Here is a 21,692-nt window from a genome sequence, read left to right as displayed (position 1 = left end):
ATGGGTGCAGCACACCAACATTGCACAAGTATACATATGTAACAAACCTGCACGTTATGCACATGTACCCTAGAACTTAAAGTATATAAAAAAAAATAAATAAATAAAAAAAAATAATAATAATTAGAGTCCCTAAGATGATAAAAGAGTAAAAAAGAATATTTCAAACTATAAAAAATATTTTCAGAAATATGAGAAAGCTTTAAATCTATATATTGAAAGGAACAACTATGTACCTGAAAAAATGTAAACTGAAATGATAAACTGTAAGCCATAAAACTAACACATATATGATGGTGTTCCCATAAGTTTATAATTTACTGTATGGTTTTTAACTATATTTTTACTGTAACTTTTCTATATTTAGATACATTTATATACTCAAATACTTATCATTGCATTACAACTGTCTACAATATTCACTACAGGAACATTCTATACAGGTGTTTAGCTTAGGAGCAATAGGCTATACCATATAGCCTAGGTCTGTAGTAGGCTATACCATCTAGGTTTGTGTAAGTATACTTTATGATGTTCACACAGCTACATTATCTAATGACACATTTCTCAGAACATATCCCCATTAAAGTGATGATTGACTGTATTAATCTTTAAAGACAAAGAAAAATATTCAGAGCATTCAGGCAAATTGTGATGTCCAAGGATGGTAACCGAATACAACAGGCTATGAAGGAATATATCAAGTGCAAACTTACTTTCTGTATGTATCAGGGTGGTAGATTATATGTTCAAAAGTAAGATTGAAATAGTACTGTAAGAATAACAAAATACTGGCAATGAATAAGAGGTCGTTTTATTTTCTCTATTTGCTTCTCTCTTTTCTAAATTTTCTAAAATTAAAGTGAATTCTTGCAATCTAATCAAATAAAATATAGTTTTCAGAAAAGCATGATAAATTCAGTTTAATTGTGTGAGATTCCCTTTTCTGAATGAGAATAATGAATGGGGACTGTACCAGAAATGCTAAAATTAAGAGGACAATCAGCATGCAGAGATACATGGGAAATTGAAGTTCAGTAATACAAAATGTTTCATAAAGTTACAGGGTAATTATTGGGCATGCCTATAGAATATGCATGTGTGATCCTAGTCATTAACCTATAGACAAACAACAAGATGTGGCCAACAGCAGAGCAGAAAATTGTACCTAGAAGAAAAATATTAGACTCATGTAATATAGCCCATTTAAAGGTAGCTTTTGAAACCACGTGAGGTAAACTATGCTGCAATTTCAGGGCAACATCTTGAGGGTAAACTTGATTTGGTATGTTTCTACTCAGTCGAGGATCTTACTTTGGATAGACACACACATCATCACCACCATCTGTATTAGTACTTTCTCACACTGCTATAAAGAACTGCCTGAGACTGGGTAAATTATAAAGAAAAGAGGTTTAATTGACTCAGTTCCACAGGGCTGGGGAAGCCTCCGGAAACTTACAATCATGGCAGAAGGGGAAGCAAACATTTCCTTCTTCACATGATGGCAGCAAGGAGAAGGAGAGTTGAATGAAGGGGAAAGCCGCTTATAAAACTGTCAGATCTTATGAGAACTTGCTTGCTATTATGAGAATAGCATGTGGGAAACTGACCCCTTGATTCAATTACCTCCAGTGGGTCCCTCCCACCACAGTTGAGGATTATGGGAACTACAATTCAAGATGAGATTTAGGTGGGGACATAGCCAAACCATATCACCATCTGGAAGATTTGTTCACAAGAAAACTGGGAGAAATGAGAGGATGCACTTACTAAATATCCTCCAGTTTGATATCCTTTAATAGTCTTAAAACAGTTTCATCCCAGCACTTTGGGAGGCTGAGGCAAGCGGATCACGAGGTCAGGAGATCAAGACCATCCTGGCTAACACGGTGAAATCCTGTCTCTACTAAAAATACAAAAAATTAGCCAGGTGTGGTGGTGGGTGCCTGTGGCCACAGCTACTTGGGAGGCTGAGGCAGGAGAATGGCATGAACCCAGGAGGTGGAGCTTGCAGTGAGCCGAGATCATTCCACTGCACTCCAGCCTGATCGACAGAGTAAGACTCCATCTCAAAAAAAAAAAAAAAGAAAAAAAAAGAAAAAACAATATGTTTCAGATTTCACTAAAATATAATTTCTATAATATTTACTAAAAGGTACTCATTTTTTCTTCTAATTTTTTTTAAGGCCAGTTCCCTGTAAGACTAATTCATGAGCTGAACCCAAAGGAAGTAAAAGCAGGTAAGAATAGCTGAGTTATAAGAAAACTAGATACATATAAGAGATTTATTTGATCACCAGTATGAATAAAAACTAGATCAATTTTAGCACCATGCTGGGAGAATAACACTTTATAAACTAGAGAGGGTTTATACCAGGAATACAAGGATGGTTCAATATTACAGCACATATTGATGTAGTACATTGTTTTAAAAGGTTGAAGAAGAAAAACATATTGATCTTTTTTATTTAATAGAATTCAATAATTACCTCACTCAAAAAGATAATAACTTCTTAATATTTCAATATCATATTTTAACTAGTTATATGTATGTATGACACTATCAAGTAGTTAAAATTGTGTGTGTGTACATTATGTATCCAATAGCCAATTTTATGCTCAGAAGTGAATGATGACCATTTTTATCTGTTTTTCATTAATAAATAATAAGGTAAAAGAAAATCCTAATCAGAATAGAAATACAAAATAATTAGAAATATGCTTAGCCAATAATTGGAAACTGGAAAAGTTACAAAACTCTTCTTAAGGTCAATTTAAAAATTTTTAATAAATAGAGAGAGAGAGCATGTTCTTGAATGCTAAGACTCAATATATTAAAAGTCAATTCTTCCTAAATTAACCTATAAATTTATTCAGTAGCAAACATAATTCCAGTTGATTTATGACTAAAGATGTGTGTACATCTTTTGTAAAAACCACTGAGAATAACCAGTGTTAATGACAATGAAGGGATATGTATATATGTGGAATAAAGTACTTTTTCATTCATTCTGCTTCAGAGCAGTTCGATAATACATAATGGAAGTATTAATAATATGTGACCACTCTACATCAGTCAGAGTTCTCCAAGGAAAGAGAACCAATGAGATAGATGTCAGGGGAGGGGTGAATGTATTTTAAAGAACTGGCTCGTGCAATTTTGGAAACTGGCAGGTTTTACATCTGTAAGGCAGTCCACTCCAGTAAACTGAAAACACAAACAGGAATTGATGTTGCAGCCTTTAGGCAGAATATCTTCCCTGGGAACCCTCTGTTTTTGTTCTTAAAACCTCTAACTTATTGAATGAGACCCATATTATGGAGGGTAATCTACTTTACATAAAGTCAACTGATTATAGATCTTAAGACATCAGCAAAACACCTTCACAACATCACCTAGACAGTGTTTGATTAAATAATGGTATTATAGCCTAGTCAAACTGACATAACATAAAACTAACCATCACATTCTTTGACTCAGAAATTTTACTTTCAGGAAACCATTAGGGCAAAGATACATGTATATGTATAAAAACATTCATCTCAGTGGCAGTACCCAAAACATGCTGCTGCTAAATGGTTTGATAGGGTCCCACCTAGAAGTACACATAAATATCCATTTGAATTCTCCATGCCAAACCTCCAGATAGCCAGAAGGACAGTTGAATAAGTACTATTAGCTAACTTATGTGTTCATGTTATATTTTAAGTACTTCCATGATTCTTAAGACCAAAGTCGGCCTCTTTCTAAGGCATAATATATATTTCCTATTTATATTTCCAGTCATTTGGGGTCCCCTTATTCTAGTAAAACCTCCTCTTGTCTGAGTCAAATCAAGACCAGAAAGTCACAGAAAGATATTAAAGCAATAATCTTATACTTCGGAATGAAGGCAGTAGGTATGGAGGCCACAATTCACACTGATATCTTGGCCCAGTTTCCTACAACAGCAAGAAAAAAGTAAATTGAGGCCTTCAAATTTAAAAACATAAGGTTAAGAGTTTAATTGTAGAGAAATGCAGAGATAACGCATTCCATGATCTTTGTCAGATGAAGAATTTAACTCTCATTCTAGATGAGTAACAACGCAGAGAAGACTGGCATATGTTGAATTCTTAGAGACTTACGAACTTATTATTTTATTTTTTTAAGAGATGAGGTATTTCTCTGTCACCTAGGCTGGAGTGCAATTGTGCCATCATAGCTCACTGCAGCCTCCAACTCATGGGCTCACACAATCCTCCCACATTAACCTCTCAAGTAGATGGAACTACAGACATGTGCCAGCATGCCTAGAAAATTTTGAAATTTTTTGTGGAGACAGGGTCTCACTACATTGCCCAGGCTGGTCTCAAACTCCTAGGCTCAAGGAATCCTCCTGCCTCAGCCTCCCAAAGTGCTGGGATTACAGAACTGAGCCATTGCACCTGGCCTGAGACTTAGAAACTTCAGGAGAAACTTTTCATAAAGTTCAGGAATCACATTGGGATTAAAAACTTTCAGAAAGAAAATTTCATAGGCAAGCTATTAAACCTCTCACTGTCAGAAAAAGATTTTGTCCTCCACCACAGTGTACAGCTGCACATCTAGGACAAACATCTTACCTGGGGTAGTGTAAATCTTACCGACCTCCAAAGGAAATGTTAACCATAGTCTCTTCAGAGCTGTATGGTTGTTAATAATCTAATGGAGAGATCTATCAGTTTCAAGCTTTATGGCAGTTACAAAATACAAAGATTTTAAAAAATGGCTTACCATGCTTCTTTGTAAAAAATTTGTTCCATTATGTTTGTTCATCACTTAAATGAAATATTTTAGAATCAAATGCAAATTGTGCCCTTAGGTTAATGATTATAATGAATATGCTCAGATCTAATCTTTTGAAAATCTTGGACACATCATTGCACATATTATTTCCATTCACAAGTTAAAATTCAAATCAGGAACCTTGTTGTATCACTTTTAAAAGCATAATTGGAAATTACTAAACAATGTATCAAATTGATCAGAAACAAACTAGATTAAAAAGCAAAGGTAGCATAAATGTATGTATCTCAGCATAATACATTTAAAGTATTCTATGGGCTAAATATTATTTCAGTAAGTAATAGAATACGATATTTGGCTCTGCCCAATTTTCTGAAATGCATAATAGGCTAGAGTATACATATACATATATAAATATATGCATATGCAAATGCATCTATAGATTTATAATAAAAATTCATGTAAATTTTTACTTTTCCTGAAGCCTACTGTCCTTAGAAAGACTAAACAAGGGTAATCAGAGGAAGAAAACTGAAGAAATTCGGTCTCTAATATACTGTCAAACAGGGAGAGAGAGAAAAAACACTTAAACTGAATATTTGATTATTGAAGGCCATCCTCATAAGCAAAGTATTCTCCCTCAATTACACCTAATTATTTAACTGTTTACATTTGCTAATGAAATGAAACAACACAAAACAAACAACTGTAAGGGGCTGTTTTTCTGCAAGTGCATAATCATCAATCAGTATGTATGGAAAGATTCTTAAAATTATATGAAGCTGGTCTGTTTAAATAGAAAGGCATATTTTATCCCAATCAATGCATAAAAGTAAAATTATCCATAACTGAGGCATGTTTCTCTGCTGTACAGTTCAGCTGTAATGATCCCCACACACTGCACTTGCACATCAATTATGATAATCATAATCACGGTCGTTAAGCTGAATGTTCATTATTATCAGGATGCTGGTGACAGCAGATTCAATCATCGGGTGCAATGGGCAAGCAGTCACAGTCCCACCCAAGTTTCTGCAGACAACGATGTGCCACATTAAATCTATGATGTGTTCTACATCCCACTCCATTCCAAAAGCCGTAGACAGTAAAGGTCAACTTTATGTTCTGTGCAATATGCTTAGGTTCTCTAAATTAATTCTTTAGGGTACTGGATATTTTTATGCTTTAAAGCTTATAAAATCCTGTTTAGGACCAAAATGCATGTGAAAATAACAAAAAAGGACTTCTCTACTGTTGTAATTCACCTGTAATAAGATGTATGAGGAAAAGCTCTATCAACATGAACCATCTTGAAAGAGTCTCTTCCTGAATTTTGCAAACAAGGGAAAACATGAAATGGTTCCATTAAAATCAGTTGTCTAAAATGCCTATGGAAACTCATTCCGATTCAGATAAAGGCTTTAGAATATCATTTCTGCTTCAGTAAATATGAACATATGTGAATGTTTTGACAACCAAAAGGATGTTTTTAGTACACTGAATTTTTTAGTGTCCAACTCTTTCAGATCTACCCAAATAGATTAAATTAATAGTGACTGGTAGATTCTCCTTATTTAATTTCATATGTAGTTTAAATATGGAGATCAGCACAATAAAGAATTTATAAATACAAAGAAATTACCTGATCTTAAAAGGTTCGACCATTTAAGACACAGACTTAGAATCTAACAACTTAACTTGGGCAGTTTACAAATAGACTAAAAAAAAATGAGTAAATTATATGGTATGTACATTATCTTATTGATTTCCACACTTTCAAAAATTATATGTATGCTACTTTTCATTATTTACTTTCATACTTTTGAGAAAAAATAGTATTATTTGCTCTAAATTTGCTGACTCTGATTTATTTGTATAGTGTTCTTCATTTCAATAGCATTAAAAACAAAACAAAAATGTAAATAATATTTGATACATATGAATGTGATGAGAGGAAGAGTATTTACTTACCTTTGATTTTCTGCCAACTGACACCTTTTAACACAATAGGTTAATAAATCATTCGAAAAGTATGACTTCTATGTTTAAAAATAATATAAGTGGATGAAAGATTTTTACATAAACAATCTTAAAACATAATGGGAAGAGTGAAGGACAGAAGCCAAATATACTTGCTTGAGCTTTCTTAGCTAAAGTCAATCTGTTGCATTCAACTCCATCTTGCCATAGAAGAATGATAAGATCATGTCAGCCCTTTCTTTTCTTTTCTTTTTTCTTTTTTTTTTTCTTTTTTTTTTTTTGAGACAGAGTCTAGCTCTGTTGTCCAGGCTGTAATGCAGTGGCGTGATCTCGACTCATTGCAAACTCCGCCTCCCGGGTTCACGCAATTCTCCTGCCTCGGCCTCTCAAGTAGCTGAGATTACAGGCGTCCGCCACCGCGCCTGGCTAATTTTTTGTATTTTTAGTAGAGACGGGGTTTCACCGTGTTAGCCAGGATGGTCTCAATCTCCTGACCTCGTGATCTGCCCACCTCAGCCTCCCAAAGTACAGCCTTTTCTTTCTTCAACATTTTGAACCTGACATCTCTAGTCTCCCTAAGATTTTCTCTAATTCACCAATAATTAATAAATTGAAGCCTCAAATTTCCAATATCAAGAAACAAAGTTTTATAAAAGTATAGAAAAATGTCTTTTAGCAACCTATTGAATGCAAGTCTCATCTAAGTTGCTTAATATGAAATCAAATTATAAAGTATTTCTAATAATTCTAAGATTTTATGTTTACCCAATAAAATGACTACCTATGTATTATACAGATTATACTAGCCACCACACAGAGACATAGTTTTGGGGGTTTTTTGTTTGTTTGTTTTGTTTTTTGAGATGGAGTGTCATTCTGTTGCTCAGCCTGGAGTGCAGTGGCGCAATCTCTGTTCATTATAACCTCTGCCTCCCAGGTTCAACCATTTCTCCTGCCTCAGTCTCCTGAGTAGCTGGGATTACAGGTGTGCACCACCATGCCCAGCTAATTTTTGTAAGTTTGTTTATTTAATGGTGTTGTTTATTTTAAGAGATAAGAAGAAGATGGGGAGAAATCAGGAAGGGAGGGAGGAAAGGAGGAAGAAAAAAAAGAAGGAAGATAAGGAGGGAGGGAGAAATGTAAAGTTGTTTTGAATACTTTTCTACATGGTTTTGTATGGAGTTAGAGGGGCTGATGATTTATTATGATTTAAAGAATACCTACAGTCTCTGGATGTGGTGGCTCAAGCCTGTAATCCCAGCACTTTTGGAAACCTTGGCTTGATGGATCACTTGTGGCCAGGAGTTCGAGACCAGCCTGGCCGGCATGATAAAACCCCATCTCTACAAAAAATACAAAAATTAGCTGGGATGGTGGTGCATGCCCATAATCTCAGCTATTTCGGATGCTGAGGCATGAGAATCGCTTGAGCTTGGGAGGTGGAGAACTGAGATTGTACCACTGTACTCTGTACTCCAGCCTCGGCAACAGAGCAAGACTCTATCTGAAAAAAAAAAAAAAAATAGTAATAATAATAAAAATAAAAATACCTACAATTTTTCTTTTAATTTTTAGGGTGATATGGTTTGGCTCTGTGTCCCCACCCAAATCTCATCTAAAATTGTAATCCTCATGTGTCAAGGGAGGGATCTGGTAGGAGGTGATTGGATTATAGGGGTGGTATCCCCCATGCTGTGCTTGTGACAGTGAGTTTTCATGAGATCTGATTGTTTTAAAAAAGTATTCGGCAGTTCCCCCTTGTACTCTTCTCTCTCACCTGCTGCCATGTAAGACATGCCTTGCTTCCCCTTCACCTTCTACCATCTGCCATGATTGTAAGTTTCCTGAGGCTTCCCCAGTCATGCAGAACTGTGAGTCCATTAAACCTCTTTGTTTTAAAAATTACCCAGTCTCAGGTTCTCAGGTAGTTCGTTCCTTCCTTCCTTTCTTTCTTTTCTTTTAAGATAGAGTCTCACTCTGTCACCGAGGCTGATGTGCAATGGGGTGGTCTTGGCTTACTGCGACCTCCGCCTCCTGGGTTCAAGCGATTCTCTTGCGTCAGCCTCCCAAGTAGCTTGGATTACAGGTGTGTGCTACCACAACCATTTAATTTTTGTATCTTTAGTAGAGACGGGGTTTCATCATGTTGGCCAGGCTGGTCTCGAACTCCTGACCTTGTGATCCACCCGCTTTGGCCAGGTAGTTTCTTTATCACAGTGTGAAAACAGACTAATGCACAGGGACAACAAGAATAATTATGTGTGATTATTTTCCTTAAGTATGTATGCTTTTTAAAAGTATATGGAAGCATAAAATTATTTCTCCAGAGTAACAAAATATACTACTTTTCTTTTTACTGCATACCCAAAAGTTTCTATATTTCCTTACTTTATGGTTAGGTAAATGCATATTCTCAAAAAATACATTAGAATATATGAAGTGAATCTGTTGCATAAAACCAAAAGGAAGTACATTATTTTAGGAAACACATTTTGCACAAGAACATTTCTTACTCTGAAGCAGCTTAATGTCACAAATCATTTATATTTTAAAGAAATGAACAACTCCTTGAATTAAATAGAATGGTGAGATGGTATAAAAGCAACAAATGTTTATGTCAAATAGAAAATGAGATACAGATCACATTACACATGTTTAAAATATGAAATTAGATAAATAGTTAAAAAGTATATTTAGCTTACATTCTGAATGATTGCATATCAGTTAGAAACATTTGCAGCCAACAGACACATGAAAAATGCTCATCATCACTGGACATCAGAGAAATGTGAATCAAAACCACAATTAGATACCATCTCACACCAGTTAGAATGGTGATCATTAAAAAGTCAGGAAACAACAGGTGCTGGAGAGGATGTGGAGAAACGGGAACACTTTTACATTGTTGGTGGGACTGTAAACTAGTTCAACCATTGTGGAAGACAGTGTGGCGATTCCTCAAGGATCTAGAACTAGAAATGCCATTTGACCCAGCCATCCCATTACTGGGTATATACCCAAACGATTATAAATCATGCTGCTATAAAGACACATGTACACGTATGTTTACTGCGGCACTATTCACAATAGCAAAGACTTGGAACCAACCCAAATGTCTGTCAATGATAGACTGGATTAAGAAAATGTGGCACATATACACTATGGAATACTATGCAGCCATAAAAAAGGATGAGTTCATGTCCTTTGTAGGGACATGGATGCAGCTGGAAACTATCATTCTCAGCAAACTATCACAAGAACAGAAAGTCAAACACTGCATGTTCTCACTCATAGGTGGAAATTGAACAATGAGATCACTTGGACACAGGAAGGGGAACATCACACACCGGGGCCTGGTGTGGGGTGGAGGGAGGGGGGAGGGATAGCATTAGGAGATATACCTAATGTAAATGAGGAGTTAATGGGTGCAGCACACCAACATGGCACATGTATACATATGTAACAAACCTGCCTGTTGTGCACATGTACCCTAGAACATAAAGTATAATTAAAAAAAAGGAAAGAAACACGTGCCTAGAACAGGTTGGTTGCTGAATTTTATGAAATGACATTGCTGTGGCTTCAGTTTGTTCTCACCAAAACTCATGTTGAAATTTGATCCCCAACGTGGTGGTTTTGGGAGGTGGAACCTAGTGGAAGGTGTTTGGGTCATGGCAACAGATCCCTCATGAATTGCTTGGTGCCATTCTAGTAGTTGTGAGTCAGTTCTCTCTGATTATATTAGATTCTTAAGAGGATGGATTAATTCCCTCAAGGGTTGGTTATTATAAATCCAGTACGCCTCTTGGGTTTTGCCTCCTCGTGTGCCTGCTTCCCCTTTGACGTTCTTCACCATGTTATGACACAGCACAAAAGCTCTCACCAGAAGCCAGGAAGATGCCAGTGCCAGCCTTATTGTACTTTTCAAACTCCAGAACCATGAGCTAAATAAGCCTCTTGTCTTAGAAATTACTTAGTCTCAGGAATTCTATTATAGCAACACAAAACAGACCAAGACAGATATTATCATCAACTTTTAGGTGTGTCGATCAGTACTAAGGGTGAACTAGGTCAAACGACTCACTGTATACATTCTTTATGCCTTGGAATTACTAGCATTTTTGAAGGCCATTTTTAATTAAGATGTCTTCGTAACTGCCAAAAAAAAATTACTTTCTGAAGTATCCAATTTACTTTCTGGCGTGTCTTACCCCTTGGCAATCCCATATTTATAATGTCCTTAAAAACAGAATGTTTCTTAGAGTTTAGTAAAGAAACATCTTATTTTTCTTTTGGGTCTAACATTTCTTCCTTTTGAGAAAGGAAGATCCATCTGTGACTTTCGTCTTCCTTTTTATGTTGGACACCAGGAAGCTGAAATTCTTAAATCACCACCACAGTGATGCTTTCCCTTTATGTTGCAGGCATATAAACTCTTCTCATCTTAGATCATTTCCCCGTATCCTTACTTCAATAATATGACCCTTATTGCATTTTACTTTTATTTAATTATTTATTTTTATTTTTTGAGACAGTCTCGCTCTGTCACCAGACTGGAGTGCAGTGGTGCGATTTCGGCTCACTGCAACCTCTGCTTCCCAGGTTCAAGAGATTCTCCTGCCTCAGCCTCCCGAGTAGCTAAGACTACAGGCATGCACCACCACGCCCAGCTGCTAATTTTTGTATTTTTATTTGTATTTTACTTTTAGAAAGATGCCTTAAATCCCTTCAGGAAGGAGGCAGTATGCAAAGGAATGAATACTCACTGATAGGCTATTAATAGAATCATTAGGTCTGGTAATATGTGGAACCCATACCCTTTCTAGTGGCCCCAATCCCTTTCCAGAAAGTCACTCATTTTGTGTAAATTCTAGATATATGTGTGTGTATTTTTTAATTGTTAGTGAAGGAAATAAAAATATTCCTCTCTAAAACACTGGAGATCACAGAGCTAAAGAAGGTTAAAATGCAGGGGCACATTCTGCCCTTCCCCTTTGCCTTTCCCACCTAAAGGCAGGCACTTTTACAACACTTGCTTATCAGCTCAGAAACAGAGTTCAGAGACAGTGGCGCCAGAAGATCCTGGAGGAGACTTTGTTCTTTCCATGAATGTATCTTCCCACATTTTCCTGCGTTTTGAAAGTCTGGAGATACACTATTATTTGTTTTGTCACTATATAGAATGTAGAGCTCTTTATTAAAGTACTATTTATGCAAGGCCCCTATGCCACTGCTTTGAGAGAGAAATACTTTTGAACCGAGGTCTCTTCCACGTGATGGGTATGGCATGTGTTAATACAATTTGACTGAGTTTTTCTCTTGTTAATCTGACTTTTCAGGAAAATATCTCAACTAAGAATCTATGAGGGAAAGAAAAGAAATTATATTTTCTCCCTACAAGGTGCAACAGGTTAAATGCATAGTAAGAACTTTCCCTTTTCATCTCTTATAGTCTAAGACATGTTTTGCCAATTCAGACATTTTTATTTAAGAGGTAAAAAATCTTTTGAAATCAGATAAGAAATATTTGTTTTCTTTCTTCCTTTATATATCATGTTTTCTGACTAATGTTCTTAATTCTGAAGCCCTTATTGAATTATAATATGGGCAAGAAATATACATATACATTATCCTGTTCATTCAGATCTATTGAAAGTTTTACTCTAAGCCAAAAATTAAATTAAAAAGCTGTAGATATAAAATATAATATGATGAACCATAATATTTAAATTTTGCAGAATATGTAGTTGTAATGATGGTTATACTAAGTGTTTTCAGAAAAACAAACTCTCTTAGGAATGTCCTTAGACAGTAAAATGAGTTTCCTTTTATATGTGATTTTTTTTCATTTCAGGGTGTACATATACACAGGTTTGTTATATGAATATATTATGTTAATACTGGGGTTTGGACTTTTATTGATCCCATCACCCAAATACTGAACATAGCACTCAATACATTTTTTTTCAACCCTTGCCCCAATTCCTCCCTCCCTCCCTCCCCTCTTTTGGAGACCCCAGTATCTATTTTTTCCATCTTTATGTCCATATGTACTCATTGTTTAGCTCCCACTTATAAGTCAGAACATGCAGAATTTGATTTTCTATGTCTGCATTAATTCACTTAGGATAATGGTCTCCAGCTGCATCAATGTTGCTGCAAAGGACATGACTTTATTCTTTTTTATGGCTGTATAGTATTCCATGGCATATATGTGCCACTCAATTTTTTCCCTATCTATAAGTGCAGCACAAAAATAAATATGTATATGTATGTTTGTATACAAGTATACATTATTAACTATAATCACCATGCTGTATGTGTGCTGCATATATAACATGTATGTTAGGTGGTATAGCCTCAATTTTGTACCCCACCCCCCCTCACCACCCATGTGTTGAAGCCTCACTCTCAATGTGACTATATATTGGAGACAGAACTTTTAAGAAGGTGATTAAGTTTAAATGATGTCATACAACAGTCTGTGAGTGCTGGGTTTTGAGCTAGAGCAGGAACATATTGCTAAGGAAACACATAACATGGCAGAAACAATATCTTATATTTCCAGTGCCTAGAAAAAAATTCTTGACTGATAAACAGATAAAGAGATATTGGGACTCAAGGACTTCATCAGCTTTATTGACAGAAACCAGGAATAGAGATGAGATTATACTAGCTAAGACACCAAGAGTTTGAGGTAAATGGTGCAGAGAAAGCAGAAAAGAATTAAGGCAGATTGTGGGACTTCTTGGATTCTACGAGGACTGGACCACTATTCAAGCAAAGGGAAGAATGACCCCTAAGGGGATTCAGAGATCATTGGGGCTGCTACTCCTACAAGAGGCCCAGGGAGCAGGACTGTTTCCTTCTAAGTTTCAAAGAGTGGGGCCACCTCTCCAGATTTCATGGGGAGGATGACCCTGTTCAGTGCCTCTAGGGCAGGACCCACCTTTACAGGGAGCCTTGTGGGCAGGGCCCTTGCAGAGAGACTCTGCCTCACCCACAGAGTCATCAGGGTGACCCTGCCATCCCAGAGGAACTGGAGAGCAAAATATTGAACCAAAAAGTATTATTTTCAAGTCTTAACATCAAATAGAATTTGCCCTATTAGGTTTTACACTTCTCTGAGACACATCATCCATTCCTTTCTTCCAATTTTTCCCTTTTGGCGTAGAAATATCTCCCCTTTGCGTGTCTTATTATTGCATTTTGGAAGCACATAACTTGACTGGTTTCACAGGTTCACAGCTAGAGAGGAAGTTTACCTTAGAATGAGGCAAGTTTCACCCGTATCTGATTATATGGTATTTCTTGGTAGTTCTTTGTTTGTTTTCCCACAGCTTTACTGAGGTATAATCGACAAATTAAATACCATTCTAATTTGTTAGAATAGACATTCTAACAAATTAAATACACCTGCAGTGACTCAACAGATTACTTTGGTTGTATGGACATTTTAACAATATTAAATTCTTCCAGTTCATGAACACAGCATATCCTTGCCAATACATGTTACCTTTTGTCTTTTTGTTAATAGCCATTCTAACATGTGTGAGGTTACATGCCATTGTGGTTTCTATTTACATTTCCCTGATGATTAGTAATGTAGAGCATCTTCTCATATACTTGTTGACCATTTGTAAAAATTGTATATATTTACAGTGTACATGATGTTCTGATATACATATGCATTGTGAAATGATTACCACAATCATGCTAATTAACATATGCATAACATTTAGCACAGTTATTTCTATTTTGTGATAAGAACATTTAAGATCTATGCTCTGAGTCATTTTCAAGTATACAATACATTATTAATTTTAGTCACCATGCTGTATAATAGATCTCCAGAACTATTCATCCTAATTGAAACTTTGTACCTTCTGACAAACATCTCCTTCTCATTTCTCACCCCTACCTCCTGCCTCAAGTCCCTAGTAACCACAATTCCGCTCTGTACTTCTGAGTTTGATTTTTTTCAGATTTCACATATAAATGAGATCATGCAGTATTTGTCTTTCTGTGCCTAACATTTCATTTAGTGTAAGGTCCTCCAGGTTCATCCACATTATCACAAATGACAGAATGTCTTTCTTTTTAAAAGCTGAATAGTATTCCAATGTGTATATCTAGCACATTTTCTTTATCCATTTATCCTTCAATGAATAATTTGATTCCATATCTTGGCGATTTTGAAAATGCTGCAGTAAACATGGGGCTGCAGATATCTCTTCGATATACTGATTTCACTTCCTTTGAATCTATACCCAGGAATAGGATTGCTGGATTGTACAGTAGCTCTATTTTTAATTTTTTGAAGAACCACCATTTTCCATAATGACTGTATTCCCACCAATAGTGTACAAGCATTCCATTTTCTCCACATCCTTGCCAATACGTTATCTTTCGTCTTTTTGGTAACAGCCATTCTAACATGTGTAAAGTTATATCTCATTGTGGTTTCTGTTTGCATTTCCCTGATGATTAGTTATGTTGAGCATCTTCTCATATACTTGTTGGCCATTTGTATGTCTTCTTTTGAGAAATGTCTATTCCAGTCTTTTGCCCATTTTTAAAAGAGGTTATTTGTTTACTTGCTATTGAGCTGTATGAGTTCCTTATATATTTCAGATATTAATGCTATCAAATGTATGGTTTGTAAATATTTTTTTCCTGTTTCATAGTTTGTCTCCTTACACTGTTGATCATTTCCTTTGCTGTGCAAAGCTTTTTGGTTTGATGCAATTCTATTTGTCTACTTTTGCTTTTGTTGCCTATACTTTTGGGGTCATATCCAAAAAATAATTGCTTAGACCAATGTCAAGAAGGTTTTTTCCTATATTTCCTTCTAGTAGTTTTACAGTTTCAGGTCTTAATCTAGTTTTAGTTGATATTTGCATATAGTGTGAGATAAGGATCCACTTTGATTCTTCTGCATGTGGATATACAGCTTTCTCATCACCGTTTGTTGAAGAGACCATCCTGTCCCCATTGTGTGTATTTGGCACCTTTGTCAAAGATCAATTGGGCATAAATGTGTGCATTTATTTCTGGGTTCTGTATCCTATTCCATCGTTTGATGTGTCTATTTTTTATCCCAGAACCATGTTGTATTGATTGCTATGACTTTGTAATATAATTTGAAATCAGGTAGTGTGATGCTTCCATCTTTAGTCTTTTTGCTCAAGACTGCTTTGGCTGTTCAGGGTCTTCTGTGGTTCAGGAATTTTAGGATTGTTTTTCCTTTTCTTCTTCTTTTTTGTTTTTTCTCTTTTGAGACAGAGTCTTACTTTTTCACCCAGGTTGGATTGCAGTGGCACGATCTCAGCTCACTGCAACCTCCATCTCCAAGTTTCAAGCGATTCTCCTGCCTCAGCCTCCCAAGTAGCTGGGACTACAGGTGGGCACCACCACACCTGGCCACATTTTGTATTATTAATAGAGGCAGGGTTTCACCATGTTGGCCATGTTGGTCTCGAACTCCTGATCTCAAGTGATCTACCCACCTTGGCCTCCCAAAGTGCTGGGATTACAGGCATGAGCCACCCTGCCTAGTTAAGGATTATTTTTTCTGTTTCTGTGAAAAATGACATTGGGATTTTGATAGGGATTGCATTGACTCAATAGATCACTTTGTTTAGATGGACATTTTAACAATATTAAATTCTTCCAGTCCATGAACACAGAATACTTTTCCATTTATTTGTGTCTTCTTTAATTTATGTCATCAGTATTTTATAGTTTTCAATGTACAGATCTTTTACTTCCTTAGTTAAATTCATTACTATATGGGATTATTATCTTGATTTCTTTTTGGGACAGTTCATTGTTAGTGTATGAAAATGCTGCTAATATTTGTATGTTAATTTTGTATCCTGAAACCTTATTGCATTTGTTTATTAGTTCTAATAGTCTTTGGTGTGGAGTCTTTAGGGTTTTTAATATTTAAGATCATGTCATCTGCAAACAGACAATTTTACATCTTCCTTTCCAGTGTGGATACCTTGTCTTTCTTTCTCTTGCCTAATTGCTCTGGCTAGGACTTCCAGTACTATACTGAATAGTAATTGTAAGACTGGGCATCCTTGAGGCCGGGTGCGGTGGCTCATGCCTGTAAGCCCAGAACTTTGGGAGGATGAGGTCGGTAGATCACAAGGTCAGGGGAAGGAGACCATCATGGCTAACATGGTGAAACCCCGTCTCTACTAAAAATACAAAAAAATTAGCCAGGCATGGTAGCATGCGCCTGTAGTTCCAGCTACTTGGGAGGCTGAGGCAGGAGAATCGCTTGAATCCGGGGGTCGGAGGTTGTAGTGAGCCAAGATTGCGCCATTGCACTCCAGCCTGAGTGATGGAGCGAGACTTTATCTCAAAAAAAAAAAAAAAGAAAAAAAAAAAAGAGTGGGCATCCTTGCCATGTTCCTATGATTTAGATATGACTTTAGAGTTTAGAGCGGGTACTAAATGTATTAAGATTCTTCTGGCTTTTGAGATGGAAAGAATGTATTTGCATTCAAGAGTGCATGAGTTTTGGGGGCCAGGAATGGAAGGCTATGAAATGAATTCTGTTTCCCTAGAATTCATATGTTGAATCTCTAACCTGTAATGTGATTGTATTAGAAACAGAACCTGTAAGGAGGTGATTGAGGTTAAATAAGGTCATGAAGGGAGGGTCCTGGTCTCTTGGGATTAGTACCCTTACAGGGAGAGACACAAGAGAGCCTGCTCTCTCTCTGCCCAGAAAGAAGAGGTTATATGAGCAAACAGGGAGATGATAGCTGCCTACAAGCCAGGCAGAAAGGCCTCACCAGAAACTATGTTGGCAGTTATCTCAGACTTCCAGCCTCCAGAATTGTAAGAAAATAAATGTCTGTGGTTGAAGCTACATAGTCTATGGTACTTTGTTGTGGCAGCCTGAGTACAGACTAATATATCACACAAGTGCCACATATACGTGCTGTACCTGTTATGAAAGTGCATATGACACTCAGGAGTTGCACATATACATATATGCATGTCAAATGTATGTTATATATCATGTTTTATATAATGCATGTCTTCTCTCCCCCCTTCTTTATTTAGCTATCTATAAACATACATACATAGATTGAGAGAGAGCAAACAAGCCCTGATCTCCATGCCCGAGAGTTAGCTTAACTCCATTCTGTGACCTCATACTCAAGTCCTCACCCTGGTCATATGCCAATGCCAGTGATCCATGCCTTTGATCCTAGGGCAGCTAAGTTATAGCTAAGTCATAAAACTTAAGAATACAATACTGAAAAAAAAATCTTACATAGGTCAGCAGCACCATCTTTACCTAAAATAGCTGTCTATAAATAATTTTGTTACCATAAAGGTCTTAATTGTAATAAGAATATTTATATTTGCTCTAATTAATGTATATTTCTAGCTTTTAAAAAGGAATAACTTTTTAAAATGTTTTGTTAACTTACCTTGTCACAGATCCATTTCTTAGGATTTTCACTTCGGAATTGTTCCTTGTGAGAAATAGGACAATACTTGCTTGATAAATGCATTGATGGGATGTACTTTTCATTTTTATGGTATGAAGAAAATGGCAAAAACCTGAAAGAAATATTTGGGAGCTAATCTTAACTTGATTTTTAGAGACACTTGGTTTTTAAAATAAGGCTTTGGAGAAGTACTATAGTACAATGAAAATAATACATGATTTAGAATCAGAATACCTAGATTTCATTTCAACCTCTGCCATTGATTACCTGTGTTAATTACTTCTATTAATCTTTATTTTCTATTCTGCAAATGGAGATACTAAAATGTCCTTCACAGAATTTTTGTGACTCTCAAGTATTTTATATAGAGATAATGCTAATACATTTATGAATCAATTATGCCAAAAAAACTCAAAATTCATCATATAAATGAAAGTGTTCATAATTTTAAAATAGTATCCCTAAATCAAAAGGACAGTCAGTACAGTCAATTCTCATTGAAGTAGGCTTTCTTCAATTTTAAGTCACTTGAATAATGGTGGCATTATTGGTAGCAGTAGCAGTTACAAAAAATGGGGCCTTCAAGTCAGCCAGACCTGTAATCACACCTTAGCTTTGCTTTGCTAGCTGTATTACCCTATGCAAGTTATCTGAATGAGGCTTGACTTCCATATAGGGTTATTACAATGAATGAACAACTTAATTAATGTAAGGTATTTAACATGGAGGCTGAAAAGATTGTGTCCAATAAATAATGTCGGTGCTAAAAACAGATGTAAAAATTGAAGGAACCTGTTGCAGCAACCATTATCATCATCATCATCATCATCATTATTACTTTAGATATTTTTATGATCAACAGAAAAAACCAAACTTTTAAAACCCATATAAAGTCTCACAGAACATCTAAGATTGTGATATGCTTTCAGTGTAACCCAGATCCTTCACCAAAACACACTGAAATAAGAGTAAAGAAATTTTTTTAAAAAGTTATAAACCTATAAGAAGAAATGGGACAGAAAATAAGAAATAGCAATTGAAAACACCAATTAATCTTTAGCAGGTGGAAGGAAGATAGAAAATTCAAAAATGACACAAAAGAGTTAAGAAAACTGAAATCTAGGTGCCAGAAGAATGAGATGTCAAAGAGCAACAGGGCAATTTGTCCTGTAGAACCAGGGAAAGGCTCGGGAAATAAATCTACAATTATTCCAGAAAGTGAGAGAAGGAATGAAGCTGAAAACAGCTGAAATCTTATGTAAGGAGTGATGAAATCCCCAGGTCCATGTCCTAGTCCATGTATCCATAAAAGCCTATTCTCAGAAAAAATTTACACCAAAAAGCTCTAGTCTCAAGGAAAGCATGTACTGAGGAAGGCTAAGGGGAGGCACCAAATGGAATATGTAGATTTTAATCCAAAGACTGGCCATTGAACTCTTTCCTCGCTCGTCTCTTAAGTGCACTGGCAGCTTGAACTTATATCCTTCAGAAGACTGATTGTATCTTCTGAAAAGACGTGACAGTTCTTTGAGAAACGAGTTCAAATATCAACAATTTGGGGGTGTTTTAATTAAAAGGGTGTATCAGAGTATAATAAAATCTATCAAAAAGCCACTCTTTTACACCCTTAGAGTTTCTAATGTAATTTTTACATTTTCCCTTTTAATATAAACTGAAGAATGGTTTACCAGTGGGAAAATAGTCAATGTGGAAGAAGGACACAAATCCAAACGTAAGGAATAAGCTAGAGGAAACAGATATCATGAGGCAGCAAAAAGGAGTAAATTCAGAAATTTTTAACACATATAATCAAAGGAGACACGGTATTAATGAAATAAAATTTGGAAGGCTTTTAAATAAAAGAAACATTTAGAGAAAAGTGGAAGCTCTGGGAAATAGAAACTATATATAGCAAAATAAAATATTCTCCTGAGAAAAATATTCTGAAATTCAGACTTTAAAAAAAAGCTGAGGTTCAACATATATTTATTGAGCCATTACTATATGTCAACATTTTCATATAGATGATCTCATTTAGTTAAGATAAAGAAAGGTGTTTTTAAAAATCTAAATTCAACTGAAAATTATTATTTTTGTCATTTAATAAACTTAGAAAAAGTAGCATTCTTTCATTAATTTTAACACTTCTCTGCAATTTCTTTTTAATATTTATTTAAAAATTCTTAATATTTTCCAAAGAAAGTATTTTCTAACACTATTTAAAATAAAAAATAAACAGAATATAGAACTTTGAATTATACAAAGTTACAGAAGCATGTATTACTATGCACTTGGGAAAAGAGCTCTCATATAAGATAGATTATGGTCCTTCCAGTGCTAATTTGCACATGGGATGGACATCACACACAAAAAAATTAATGTGGCCCCAATGTCCCTGAGTATACAAAGGAGGTGCTGTGAGCCGGCTGCTGCACTTCCAGTTTTTATCACTTCTGAATTGCATTTTAATAGTACGTTTTTCTTTTGTGTCTGAACAAAATTTGCCTTCTCAAGGGAATGGATGGCTGAAACAAGGCTGGAAGACTGGGTACTTCCCTGCTCATTAATTAACTCTGCTTTCATTTGGCCATCATGTTTCATGAAAGTAACACATACGCATATTCTTAATTGTACATATATATGTGCATGTATGTATATTCAAAAATATTTAGATATTTTATAATCTTTAAATAACATTTATCTTCAAATTAGGAAAAATATTTAATTCTCAAATCAGATTTGCTCTATAAAGTATAAATAGCTACTAACATTGAAAAATCACTTTGGTTTATAATACAATTTTACGTATAAATCAATTACTTTAAAACCATGTTCTTTTACCAGTTTTTAGCATGTATTCAGTTGTGCTTATGCTTAGAGTGAGTACTGTTCAATCAACTAAACTTCATGTTAAAGAAAAGTAATACATGTATTTACCGGTTTTTTTTTACAATCTTATCAAAGACATAGATCTGGCAAAAATTCTTGAAAGCAATGTAGAGATATAGTGGTATATACAAACAAGTAACAACTTGAATGTCTGGGCAGTTACGGAAGAATTGGTAGAGGTCTCAGGAAGCAAAAATTAAAAATAGTTAATTAGCTTCCAGGAAAATAGGTCCATTGTAAATATAGTCTTTGTACACTGAGTACATGTAATATTATTTTATTATTATATACATATATGTATTTTCCAAATAAGGACACTAACAAATTACATTTATTGTTTTTCTGCCTTATAACTCTCTTTAATTTTTCACCTTTTCTTAAAGTCCTACTATTGTTACACATAACTCTAGGATTTCTATCAGTGCATTTATTTCACTGTCAGATAATTGAAATCTTCAAATTATGAACCTCTCTTGCCTATTAAATCAAGTCTACATTCTCCAACCTAGCTTTCAGGCTTTTTCTAATGCACTTGATCTCTTCAGGCTGTTCAACCACTCCCTACCTGCTGT

At 35.5% G+C, this 21,692-nt stretch overlaps 1 protein-coding gene across 1 annotated transcript in view; it reads right to left on the bottom strand.

Moving 5' to 3' along the window:
* Nucleotides 1-21,692, bottom strand: part of SPATA17 (spermatogenesis associated 17) — a 234,346-nt gene that overhangs the window by 54,161 nt on the left and 158,493 nt on the right. Inside the window, exon 8 of the mRNA XM_011929509.1 lies at nucleotides 18,211-18,343. Coding sequence (XP_011784899.1) covers nucleotides 18,211-18,343 — 133 coding nt within the window. The remainder of the gene's footprint in view (nucleotides 1-18,210; nucleotides 18,344-21,692) is intronic.

This window comes from Colobus angolensis, unplaced genomic scaffold (assembly GCF_000951035.1).
Source record: "Colobus angolensis palliatus isolate OR3802 unplaced genomic scaffold, Cang.pa_1.0 Scaffold81, whole genome shotgun sequence".
In the NCBI taxonomy this organism is placed as follows: Eukaryota; Metazoa; Chordata; class Mammalia; order Primates; family Cercopithecidae; genus Colobus; species Colobus angolensis.
The sequence above is the reverse complement of the archived record's forward strand: the minus strand, read 5'-3'. Positions and strand labels throughout refer to the sequence as shown.